The sequence below is a fragment of the Myotis daubentonii genome, chromosome 3 (genome assembly GCF_963259705.1).
Source record: "Myotis daubentonii chromosome 3, mMyoDau2.1, whole genome shotgun sequence".
Lineage (NCBI taxonomy): Eukaryota > Metazoa > Chordata > Mammalia > Chiroptera > Vespertilionidae > Myotis > Myotis daubentonii.
In genome coordinates, this window is record NC_081842.1 from 8,692,725 (window position 1) to 8,705,810 (window position 13,086).

Sequence of the window (13,086 nt, forward strand, 5' to 3'; positions counted from 1 at the left end):
ATCAGGCTGCTGTGATTTATTGTCGTTTTTAATGAGATGAAGACGAGCCTGGCAGGTGAGTCATGCCCTCCCCTGGGAGGGTCACCTTCGGGTTGCAGGTCACAGCCCTACCTTCCCTGTGGTTTGCCACGGCCAGGAAGTGCTCCCCAGCCACCTCGAAGGCCTCCCAGTCCCGGGCGCTGTGGGTGGCCACCCTCTGGTAGGGCGTGAACCGCAGCTTTCTCGGGCTCCATTTGTAGATGACGGAGAACTCCTGGCCCTTTTCGTTGGGGTCAAAGTTGGCCACAGCCAGGAAGATCTGCAAGAGAGGACCGGGACACTCGGCTCCCTGCCCGCAGCCAGGGTCTGTGCAGGCTTCCCAGGAGCCGTGTCTGTCCGCACGGGCACGCGTTTGTCTGCTCACTGTTCTACCCGCAGTGGGTGGGTCGGGGTAGGGCCAGGGCTGTACCCAGCACATGTGTGTAGGTGCAGGGACCGAGCTGAGCCCACCCTCTGTTACTGATGGCCTCGACGGCCTGGGAACGTGTCTCCAGACCCGTTCATTACGTTTAAAAGCCTTAAATGTGCCGTATGCCCCAGTCCATTACTGCCATGTCTACCTCCCAACCCCAGGAAAAGCTTCATCACAAAAGTGTTCCTCATCACCCACTGGAGTAAGAAATGCCGTAATGCCCTACTCCCCCCTCCCCCCACCTCCAGAAAGTGGTGTTTGCCATGCAGCCGAGTAGGACACAGAAACCCCCTACATGTGACGTGACCAGCGGGCATGATCGCATGCTTATGTGGCTCTAACGGGGGCCAGGAGGTTGGCCTATTGGGCGTGTGCTCTGGAACTAGGAGCCAGAATGCCTAGGTAATTCCTGCATCTGTTTAGGCCACCAGACAGATGATTTCCTCCTTGTTTTTCCAAATTTCCCTATTTTTCTTTTATGTAAAGTTATTATTTTTGATAATTAAAACATAAGCCCCTTTAAAACATCATCAACCAAATAACCAGAGAGCAAGTCATTCATTCACCATGTTGGATCGGGCGCAAGAACCATGGCGGGCTGCCAGCCACAGGAGGGCAGGGGCTTGTCTGCTTGCTCACTGCTCTACCCGCAGTGGGTGGGTCCAGGTGGGGGCAGGGCAGTACCCAGCATGCGTGTGTAGGTGAGTGAACGATTTCAGGACAGGCATGGGAAGATGTCCCCAAGACACTGTCATTTCGAAGGGAGGACGCAGAAGGAGCTAGGAGAAAATTCATCTGGACGGGGATGGGGGTCCTCTCAGACCCTCCACCCACAGGCCCTCTCAGTGCAGCCCTGCCTGGAAGAGGGTGGGGGGGCTGCCCTCAAGGGTCTCTGCCTCCGGGGCCTGTTTGGGGGGGAAAGGCAGGATCACCAGGTGGATCTGTTGCATTCTCTCATGGCTTCTGCCTTGTTGACGGGTCCAGGTTAAATGACCTCCACAGGTTTCTAAGTTAGCAATGAGGGTCCGCACAGACCTGGGCAGCATCTTAGCGACGGCCTTTCCTGGTGTGTCGGAAGCTGAGCAGACTTTCTCAGGCCCCGTCTGGGAATAGAGACGCAGCCAGGTGTCTGACCGGGAAGCCGTCTGGAACCCGACAAAGGCTTTGGAGCCTTGACAAACACGGTTTCCTGGAGAAGCCATGTCAGGAGCCCAACCCCCGGACTCTGCAATTTTAAGAGGACGAGAGAGTCACGAACGCAGACTTGCCTTTTTCCCGATGGTGAAGTGCCGCCAGGACTGCGCTTGGTGTGTGCGGATGCTCTGGTACGAGGCGAACTTCCCGTCGGTCCACTTGTAGATGGCGGACGTGGCCTTCCGGTTGGCGGTTGCTATGAAGAGCCCGGCCTCGGGGATGACGAAGACCTCGATGCCCAGCGTCTCCGAGTGCGTGAAGAGGCGCTGGTGCTCCTCCACGTAGTCCAGCCTCTCTTTGGCTTGTGAGAGAGACACGGAGACGCGGTTAATGGTCAGCGTTTCCCAGCACGGAAGCCTGGAGGCACCCTCCTGGGAGCAGCACCCCAGGCCCTGAGCTGTGACCCCGGGGCTTTAGCGTGGGGCACAGGCAGTTTGCTCAGAGCGCCTGTTCACCGCCAGAGGCCTGCCAAGAAGCCCTCTCGGCTTGTGTGGGTTTCAGGGTCCGGCGAGCCCCCAGTGGTACTCACTGGGGGGACCCGATGTGTTGGGTCCTTATGGGACATCTCCCAGGCTCACTGCGGCTACAAAAGGCTGTCCCCTAAGGTGACCCAGAGGAGTCAGGAGCTCGAGAGCAGCCCAGCTGGAGCTGGTCCCCTTTTGAGGACACCCAGGGCTACCTCACTTCCCCTTCCCACACCAGGAATGGAGCTCTGGACGGCTTGCTCAGTGGTTAGAGCATCAGCCCGTGGACCGAAGGGTCTCAGGTTCTATTCCCAGTCAAGGGCACATACCTTGGTTGCAGGCTCAATCCCTGCCCTGGTCTGGGTGTGAATGGGAGGCAACCCGTCGATGTGTCTCTCACATGGATGTTTCTCTCTCTCCTTCCCCATGCCCCTCATTCCCCTCCACTCTCTAAAAAAATCAGTGGAAAAAATATCCTTGTGTGAGAATTAAAAAAAAGAAAGGAATGATAGCCGCAAGGCTTGCTGCAGCAATAATGCCCTCGGGTCCCAGGCCTGTCACATTGAATCTATGACCTGAGCGCAGGCAGGGTGCGAGGAGGGAGAGCAGGCAAGGCCCCACCGAGGGAAGCTGGCTCCAGGGAGCCCCGAGCTCTTCCCTGGACAGGGGTGAGAGGAGGTGACGAGCCCTGCCAGCCTGTGTGCCCAGGAGGGCGCATGGTTCCAGAGGAAACATGGGGGCTTGCTGCTCTGAGTGGGGGTGCCTCCTATTCTCAGGTAACGCTGACTCTGAGCAGAGCCCCTAAGTCTCCAGAGCCCCTGAAGCCACGCCCTCCCTGTCCCCCTCACCTGTCAGCACGGAGACCCACTCGCTGCCCACGCACAGGTACAGCCCCCTCTGCCCGGCGTCAAACCAGAACTGGGCATCCTCCACTTTGGTGCACGGAGGCCGGGATCCCAGAGTCACCTTCATGTCAGTTTCTGGGGGAGACAGGAAGTGTCTGGTGAGTGTCCAGTGGAAACGCACTCCCTGGAGGAGGCGGTCCTGCCTTTGTCCCTGAAGCTGGGCTTCCAGGACCCACTCAGGGTCTCAAACGGGTCCCAGGAGGCAGGGACCCAGGACATGTGGCCCGCCCCAGGGCGTCTGCGTGGCAGGACGGGCAAAGCTCCCTGTGGCTCCAGAGTATGTCCACTGCCCGCTGGACCTTCTGCTCTTCTGGACATCCTCGTGACTACGGCACGCCTTCTCACCTCCCACATCTGTGACCAACGGGCATGAGTTTATCTGAACTTCCCTTTTGCTTAGTTCGGTGGCATTTTGAGCCCATCTCTCCTTGGAATTACGCCTCCATCTCAGGTCAAACACACGCGTCCTAATGTCGCTACTGGCCACTTCAGAGTGATATCTGCCCTGTGGCCCAGGCCCGAGGCCAGGCTGTGACATTGAGCACGCCCTTGACCCTCGCAGCCTGGGGCAGAGGCCTGGGGGCCGAGTCCTGCCCCTGAGAACCCCTTCGGTTACAGCGGTCCATGTCGCCTGAGGAAGATGCCCAGAGGCCTCCTGCCCAGGGGCTTGAAAACACAGTTACAGGACTGGCTCTCAGTGTCACCCGCTCAAGGTCGGGGTGTGCCCAGTGAAGCTGGGAGGTGGCCAGGTTGTCCTCCTCACAGAGCAGGTTGCCGAATAGTGGGGGGTTAGGTGGATGGGTGAGGGGGTTGGATTCTCCCTGGCAGGGGCTGTGGTTTACATAAATTGTCAATAGCCCTGCCACCATGGCTCAGTGGCTGAGCGTCGACCTATGAACCAGGAGGTCACGGTGTGATTCCCGGTCAGGGCACATGCCTGAGTTGTGGGCTAGATCCCCAGTGTAGGGCGTTCAGGAGGCAGCCAATCAATGATTCTCTCTCATCATTGATGTTTCTATCTCTCTTTCCCTCTCCCTTCCTCTCTCTTAAATCAATAAAAACATAGTTTTAAAAATAATAAATAAACAGTCACCATTGTACCTTCAGATTGGGAAGGTGCAAACAGAAACTGAAAAAGCGGAGCTGGGGACCCTCTGAGCAGGGGGTTCACGGAAAATAGAAATGTATCCTGCGAAGGTGGGGCCCCCACTGGGGCGGGGGCTGAGGTGTGGTGTCTCTCGGGGAGGGATGAGGAGAAAGGGCCCCAATGCTGCTCTGGGGACAAAGCAGGCAGCAGGTGGAAGTGGAGGCTCGAGAGGAAGCAGACTCTGAGTGGGAGCAGGTGGCCTGGCTTACTAACCATAGGGATATTTTAGCACCTCATTATCCTCCGGCTTCCCCGTGAGACCCTGCAGGATTGGGGGGATGGACAGCACGAGCTCCGCATTCCTGCAGGGACACAGCCTGGGAGTGGCGTCGGAGCCGGGCAGCAGGACCAGCTGCCTGACCAGGCCCTGCGGAGAGAGGGACAGTGTGTTCAGACCCTGGGAGATGGTGGAAATGCCATGGGGGCTAACCACTCTAGAGCTAGGAGGGAAGAGTCTGCATATAAGTTATGGGGGGGGGGCATTGGGTGCATCAGTGGAGAACTAGACACTCTTCTAAGGTCACTGAACCACAACGGGACTTTCCTGTGGACGAATCTAGAGTTACTGGCCAACATGGCTTATCTATCCATCCATCCACCTACCCATCCATTCATTTGTCTATTTATCCATCCAGCCATCCAGCCATACACCATCCATACACCATCCATCCACCCATCCATTCATTTGTCTATTTACCCATCCATCCAACCATCCATTCATCCACCCATCCATTCATTTATCTATCTATCCATATACCATCCATCCAACCATCCATCTATCCAATCATCCATCCATCCATCCACCCGCCTATCCATCCATCCAGCCATCCAGCCATCCAGCCAGCCATCCAAACATCCAAGCATGCCATCAGTGAATATTCACAGAGCACCTGCTATACATCAGGCATGGTTCTAGACAAGGACACACAGGGAACAAGGCTCTAGGAGAGAGACAGACAATGAGCAAACACACAGCTGGTCTGAAGGTGGTCAGGGCTATGATGAAGAGCCAGGGGTCAGGTCTGGGAGGGCTGGGTGCGGGGTCATCTTCTCAGAGTGGTGGGAAAGGCCTCCATGGTAAGAGCACATGGGGTAGGGCCCTGAGGGTGGGGGGTGTGAGCCGTGGCAATAAAGGGGCCAGGTGGGCCAGGAAGAGGGGACAGGGAGTGCAGAGGCCTTGTGGCAGGTGTGCCTGGCGTGTGTGGGACTCCACTGAGCCTCCTGTTCCTCATTCCTGTCTGACACACGACAATCTGTGCAGCCAGAGCATTGGGAGAGCAGGCCTGTGGTGACAGCCCCTCTGTGCACATTGCGTGGGGAGGCCAGGCGGGCAGCCCCTCCACACTCACCGTGAACAGGCCTTTGGTCCGCCTCCGGCTGCCGATGAAGAACCGGGCTCCTTGCACCGATAGGGCGGCTGGGAAGGGCACATCGGCAGTTCTGAAAACAGTGGGTGGGGGTTTAGCCGTGGGAGAGCAGCAGTGCAGGCCATTAGTGTAGAAAAGGACAGAGCAGTGCCGCGCGCAGGACGTGCCAGTGTCCTGGGGCAGCTGTAACAAAGGACCACAGGCTGGGCGGCTTCAACCACAGACATCCATTCCCTCACAGTTCTGGGGGCCAGAAGTCCAACACTGAGGTGTTGACAGGCCCGGACTCCTGCAGAAGGCTCCAGGGGGGTCCTTCCTGCCTCTTCCTGCTCCTGGGGTCTCCTGGGGGCTCCTGGGGGCTCCTGGCTGTGGCTGCATCACTCACTCTCTGCGCTCACCATCACATGGCTTCTCCCCTGGGCCTCTTCTCTTCTTATGAGGACACCGGTCACTGGGTCAGGACCCACCCTCTCCAGGGTGACCTCAACTGAGCTGGCTCACACCTGCAAAGGTGTTGTCCTAAACAAGGTCCCAGGCCCGATGGGACATGAATTAGGGCGCCCCCCTTCGCCCCAGGACGAGGATCTTCTGCAAGAGCGTGTGCTGCCAGGAGTTCCTCGCCATTTCACGGAACATCCAGTGGCTCCTACGGGCATGGGGTTTCCAGCCCGTTCACCCTCCACTGAGCCCTGGGGGTGGGGGACAGAGGTGTCAGGGCAGAATGGGGTTCCCTCTCTGGTGACTTGAGGCTGTTGGAAAGTGTGGCCGGAGTTGGGTCTTGATGTGCAAGGGGGCAGGGAGGCCAAACCCTGGGGAAAGGTGAGAAGGCGGGCGCCCCATGGAGAGGACTGTGTGGCTGGAGCTCCCGGGGCCGGAAAGCCAGGCACGGGCTCTCTCCTCGCTGCCCAGCGTCTCCCGGGCCTGATGCCAGGTCCTCTGCTCCTTCCAGTCTTTGCCGTCTGGCTGCTGCTGGCCGTGGTGAGATCAGCCCAGTGTCCACGCAATTCCCAGGTCACCTGAGTTCTGGCCTGTGCCCTCCATGGCACCTGAAAGGCCCTTGAAGGCTGGGGCCTGAAATCCTCCAGGGCCACCATGGCTCCAGCCCCGGTTCCCCGCCCCGGCTGGGCCTTTTGCACCCTCTCCGCATGGAGCTGTCAGCTGTTGGCGCTCGGCCTTGAGCAGCCATTGCCCTATAAAAGCTCTGATGTAGCTGAGAGTGTGGTGGGGAGGGGTGGTGACTAAGACATGTTTAAACCAAGTGTATAAATGTTATGGATTCTTTTTATTACGGAATCAGTGTCGTAATAACAAAGCAGAGTAAGATTCTACCTTTGAAAGTACTATTTGGTATAAGGATAGATTTAAAGTAAGCTGGACCACTCGCCATGCAAATGTCTCCAGCCCCACTCAGCAAGGATGGATGCAGAGGCCCGTGGGTCAGCAGCTGGCCAGGCCGCAGGGCCTCACTGGCCCTGGTCCAAAACGAGGCGCTGGCAAGGGCAAGAAACGAACTTGGGCTTCCCCGTGCCCGGGGCTGTGTCAAAGTTACTCAGGACTCCTCGGCATGTTTATCTGGAGTTTTAATGAATACTTATCCCCTTGTTTCAGATGAGGAAACGGAGTCAGAGAGGTTAGATGACGTGTTGAAAATCACATGGCAAGACCTGGGCCTCAGGCTGGGGCACAGCTTCCGCTTGGCTGTGGTACCCAAGTTCCTATGATCCTCCTCTGTGGCCCTTTCGTCATGGTAACAGCGCCCTGCAGGGCACATCCCCTGGGCAAGCTCAGCCTGGACTCACTTCAGCCCCAGCCCAGGGCCAGGCATCAGCTCCCCGACCCCCCCACCGCCCTCCGCTCTCAGACTGATGCCTGCCCTTGTCCCCCCTCACCACGTCCTCGCTGGAGACAGGTGTGCTGTCCACCTGCTGGTGACCCAGGCACTCCTGCCACAAGGGCTCCTCCACAAGCCGGACCCCTCCGGCCCGCCCTGCAAACTCGAGCTGCCCCCGGATGTCCACTCGGGACTCCATGTCGGGCAGCACACCGCACCATGCGACCCTCCCCGCGTCCCGGTACCTACATGTCCACGGGGACGCCGCAGTCCGTGGTGAGGGAGAAGGAGTCTTCAGACACAGCCAAGACCAGCGTGTGCCACTGGCTGTCCATCAGGGCGGGGCTGCGGAAGGACACTCGGGTCTGCCAGGCGCCCGCCGCGTCCTGGCTGAGGAAGAGGAAGTGCAGCCGGGTGGGCGAGTACCGCAGGCCCAGCAGCAGCGCGTCCGGCCCCTCCGCCACCACCGTGAACAGGTACTCATTCTTCTGCAAGAGAGGGCGGGCGGTGAGGGTGGGAGGTGACGGTGGGCAGGGAAGGGCAGGGCTCACGGCCCAGGGCCTGCTGCCACAACCCTGTGTGTGTGTGATGAAGCCAGGAGCACTGCTCACACCCATGACCATGCTGGTATCAGGAACACAGGAAGCAGCGTGTGGGTGAGGACTTGGACAAATGCGAGCCTGGTGCTTCGCGGGTGGGAAGGCAAAATGCTGCAGCCCCTATAAAAAACAGTATGGCGTTTCCTCCACAAATTACAAATGGAACTACCGTATGATCCCGCAATTCCATCTGCTGTAAATCCAAATGGACGGCCAGCTGGGTCTCGGAGAGACACGTGGACACCTGTGCTCCCTGCAGCGTTACTCAGAAAGGCATTATCCACGAGAAAGCAACCCAGCTGCCCACGATGAGGGGAGGAGCATACATAATGCGGCCCAGCCACCAAATGGAGCGTCTTCAGCCGTAAAAAGGGAGGTCCGACATCGACATGATGAGCCCCGAGGACATTGCGCTGAGTGAAACAAGCAGTCACCAAAGGACAAAGGCTTAGGATTTCACTAACTCGGGGACCCGGGAGCCGTGGCATCCACAGACACTGAGTGCAGAGGTGGGCTCCAGGGGCCGGGGGCCGGGAAAGGAGCCGATGTTTAATGGGAACAGAGTCATCCCGGGAAGATGAGAAAGTTCTGAGATGGAGGGTGGTTATGGCTGCACAACAACAACCACCTGTGACTGCTTCGTGCCCTTGAGCCGAACTCGTAAAGATGATCAAAACGGTGAGCTTCAGGTGCGGTGTGCTTTACCACCATTTAAAACCCCCACCCCCCTCCACAACGGTGACTTCAAACACAAGGTGACCCCCAAACCCCAGCCACCCCAGCCACTCGAACTGTGCAGGGAAATGTATACACGCCTATAAGCAATTGCGATGTAGAGCCTATACATGCCTAGCCTAACACACTTGAAAGAGTAGAGAATTGAAAGTGATGAAACCTGGACGATAATTACAGTGTCATTCTTCACAAGCCTTTGCCCATACCACACTGCGACCCAAATTCCAGGCAACTATTATTCTAAAGAAGTTCAAAGCCTCCACATTCCTCATAATTAATTTAATGCCTAATCAGCAAAATCCACTTGGCTCAGATTGGGTCCCCGGCTTCTGGCCACTCCTTCACGGACCTTCCTGGGTTGGGGTGAGAGTCCCACCCAATGCTCGTGGCTGGAGGAGACCAGTGCTTGGTGAGAACCCTGTTTCTCGCCCACCGCCACCGCGGCAATGAAATTAGAGGAAGGAAGCGCTCAGGTGATGAAGTGAGTTTATTGGGGTGCACGAGGAGGTGCTGACAGGTTGAGAGTGGAGGTCAAGTGATGGACAGAGAAATTGGAAGGGAAGGGCAGGTGACCCAGGGGCAGGTGGGGGCTCCTCCGGGAGGGCAAGAGCCCTGAGGTTCAGGGCTCCTGGGAGCAGAGGTCAGCTCAGTACAGGGGAGACTGGGGGACCCCATCCTGAGTAGGGACAGCCATCTAACACAGGTTAGGACCTGACTGAGGGGCGGCTGGGAGAACCACCCTCACAGGGTAAGACCTGAGCCCGGCTGGCCCAGGGGACATGCCTGCTCAACAGCAGGACTTCTGGGCCGAGGTGGGGACACAGCAGGCTGGGCGGGAGCACACGGGGCGGCAGAGCAGGGACATGCAGGAGGACGGGCGGCAGCAGCTGGGCTGGCAGGAGGAGGCAGGGCCACAGCAGGAGGAGGTGGGCACACAGCAGGCAGGCCTGCACACGGGGCGGCAGATGAGGGACACGCAGGAGGAGGGTCTGCAGCAGGATGAGGTGCAGGGGGTGGGCTGGCAGCAGGAGGAGGCCCCAGAGCAGACGGGCACACAGCACAGGGGCTTGCAGCAGACGGGTGTGCAGCAGGCAGGCACACAGCAGGCCTGTTGGCAGGTAAAGGAGGTGCAGCAGGAGGGCTGGCAGCACAAGGACATGCAGGAGCTGATGCAGGTTGACTGGCAGGGGGTTGGCCCACAGGTCGTCTGACAGCAGGGGCTGGACATACAGCTGACTGGGGTGCAAACAAGGGTAAGGCAGGAGGTCGGGGTGCAACAGCTGGGGGCACAGCAGGTGGGGACACAGCAGCTGGAGGTGCAGCAGGAAGGCTGGCAGCAGCTGGGGACACAGCAGGTGGGGGCGCAGCAGGAGGGCTCACAGCAGCTCTCTGGACAGTCGTCCACCTGCCAGGAGGAGTCGGTGCAAGAGTCATAGGACCCGGGCAGGCAGGCGCGGTTGCCATAGCTCCGGTGGCTGGAGCAGACGGACAGGGTGGATGCGGCCATGGTGGGGCAGTGGGGCTGGAGGAGGGTGTGAGTGTGTGAGTGAGTGTGAGTGAGTGTGAGTGTGTAAGATGCCCAGGGCTGCTGGATTTTATACCCTCCTGGTGTTTGTTTTCCAAGCAGGAGGCTCCCCACGCCCCGTTTCCTTGTTGCTATTTTGAGCTGAGTCCTGGGCGCCGATATTTCCTCTGGTTTGTTTCCAGGAAAGAGTCTGCTGCTTGTGAATAGTCTGTTTTGTTGAAGAGGGAGTTGGTTCCCTGCCCTGTGTTTGTGTCCTAAGTAATCACCCCAGAAACATCTGGAGTAGGGGAGCCCTGGCAGCCCCCCCTGCCCTGTGTGTGTCCTAAGCAAACACCCCTGGAAACATCTGGAGTGGGGGAGCCCTGGCAGCCCCCTGCCCTGCCGTGCTCCACTGCCAGCTGTTCTCCCTGACGTTGCAAGGGACGGTTTGAATCCCAGAGTCAGAGGCAGGGCAGCTGGGGCTGACATTGGGGCTCTGCTGCTCATCGCTGCTGGACATCCCCACACACAGGCGGCTGAGGAGGGGCACCAGCCACAGGAACGCAGGAAAGGGAAAGGTAGACGGACGGGGGTCTCCAACAGCAAGAATGACAATAGCGTTGGCTATTTGAGCTCCTTTTCCTCTCCAAATACTTTACATTCAGCTTATTGACAACAAAAAATAATTCTGCTGCTATTTTTATTGGGATTGCCTTGAATCTACAGATTAATGCGAAGGTAACTGACATCACAATGTCTCCACCGTGAAGATGCTCTAATTCTCCATTTATTCATGTCTTCTTCGGTTCATTTCATCAGTGTTTTTATAGTTTTCATTATGTTACTTTTATGCTATTTTTTCATTTTGTTGTAAGTCATAGTTTTAAACACAAAGTTAGAAATCTAATTGTTTATTAATAGTATATGGAGGTGGCAAAAGTAGGTTAAATTACCAGTCATCATTAGCTAAAACAAAAATCATAGGTAAGGATGCAAAATAATAACAATAATAATGAGACAAGTAATACAAATCAATAATACAATTATTAAAAAACAAACATTAACATAAGAATCAGCTCTGTTCGTTCACTCATAACTGTAAATCTCCTTTTGCCCACCTCCGTATAGAACGACAATTAATTTTTATTATTTTAAGTTTGCATTCTTCAAACTTGCCAAACTCTTATATTTCCAGGAGACCTTGTGTAGATTCCTGGGGGTGTTCTATGTGGACAATCATGTCCTCTGTGAATAGAGACCATTTCATTTCTGCATTTCCAATATGCCTGCCCTTTGCTTCTTTCTCTTGTCTTGTTGTTCTGGCTCAGACCCTCAGTATGAGGCTGAATAGTGTGGTGGGAGGGGCCACCTGTGTCTTGTTCCTAGTCTCAGGGAAAAGTGTCTTTTCAGTGGAATGTGGTGTTGGCTGTGAGAGTTTCATAGATGCCTTATATCAAGTTAAGGATTTTTTTTTAAAATTATACTTTTATTGATTTCAGAGAGGAAGGGAGACGGAGAGGAGATAGAAACATCAATGATGAGAGAGAATCACTGATTGGCTGCCTCCTGCATGCCCCCACTGGGGACCAAGCCCACAACCCGGGCATGTGCCCTTGACGGGAATCGATCCCAGGACCTTTCTGTCCACAGGCCGATGCTCTACCCACTGAGCCAAACCAGCCAGGGCATGCAGTAAGCATTTCTTTTTTTATTATTTAATATATTTTATTCACTTTTTACAGAGAGGAAGAGAGAGATAGTTAGAAACATCGATGAGAGAAACATCGATCAGCTGCCTCCTGCACACCTACTACTATGGATGTGCCCACAACCAAGGTACATGTCCTGGACTGGAATTGAACCTGGGACCTTTCAGTCCCCAGGCCGACGCTCTATCCAATGAGCCAAACCAGTCAGGGCAAGTTAAGGATTTTTTGTTCATTCCTAGGTCACTGTAAACTTCACAGGGAACCTTCGCTAACTCAATCTCTGAGGCCTGTATTACTGATACCAGGGCCAGACAAAGACACTACAAGAAAAGAAAGCTACAGGTCAATAGCCCCTATGAACATTGATGTAAAAACACTAAACAAATTACTAACAAATCAAATTCAGCAGCAGATTAAGAGATTTATACACCTCAGCCAAGAGAGACCTATTGCTGAAATGCAAGGATGGTTCTACATATGATAGTTGTATGTAAAAATACTCAACAAACTAGAACTGGAAGGAAACAGCATATATAAATATATATGAATAAAAAATGAATATGTATGAAAAACCTACAGCAAACATCACACTCAATTTTGAAAAACTGAAAGCTCTTCCTCTAAGATCAGAAACAAGATAAGGATGCCCACTTGTGCCACCTCCATTCTCCATAGGACTGGAAACTCTGGGAAAGCAGATCGACAGGGAAAGGAATAAAAGGCATATAAATGGGAAAGAAATAAAATAATCTGTGTTCACAGATGCTATCATATTAAATGTAGAAAATCCTAAAAATTCTTGGTAATGGCTCATTCTTTTAGAGTTTGCTATCAGCTTTGTCAGGTAGGACTGAACCACCTGGGCTCATTTTACCCACAACGGAGGCAATGCCCTCTGAGTGGTCTCCCCGATGTCCTGAATCAGGACCATGTTCCACCTGGCAGGTGGGAATAGGCGCTGCTGTAGGCATGTTTGGTTTCTGGGATGAGCCCTATAATTTTGTGGGGTTTCCCCAATCCCAGACTCACATGGGGTTGCTGATCATTACTTAGCTGACACTTGAGGGAAACCCTCTGAGGACCAAGAGTTAATCAGGGCAGGTTTCCGCTCTCTGTCACTCTGGCCATAAACACCAGCTGCCTGGTGCTCCCTGAACACCCAGGGCCGCCTCTGACTCAG

General features: G+C 55.4%; 2 protein-coding genes across 2 annotated transcripts in view; both read right to left on the reverse strand.

The window, feature by feature from the left end:
* TSPEAR (thrombospondin type laminin G domain and EAR repeats) overlaps window positions 1-13,086 on the reverse strand; it is a 55,192-nt gene that overhangs the window by 14,488 nt on the left and 27,618 nt on the right. The window contains exons 3-8 of the mRNA XM_059686680.1: window positions 7,609-7,847; window positions 5,511-5,601; window positions 4,375-4,528; window positions 2,958-3,089; window positions 1,720-1,946; window positions 112-298 (exon numbers count right to left, since the gene is read on the reverse strand). Of these exons, the coding sequence (XP_059542663.1) occupies window positions 112-298; window positions 1,720-1,946; window positions 2,958-3,089; window positions 4,375-4,528; window positions 5,511-5,601; window positions 7,609-7,847 (1,030 nt within the window). The remainder of the gene's footprint in view (window positions 1-111; window positions 299-1,719; window positions 1,947-2,957; window positions 3,090-4,374; window positions 4,529-5,510; window positions 5,602-7,608; window positions 7,848-13,086) is intronic.
* LOC132229196 (keratin-associated protein 10-7-like) lies at window positions 9,481-10,200 on the reverse strand. The gene has a single exon (XM_059685954.1). It carries the CDS (start codon window positions 10,198-10,200, stop codon window positions 9,481-9,483), a length of 720 nt encoding a protein of 239 aa, XP_059541937.1.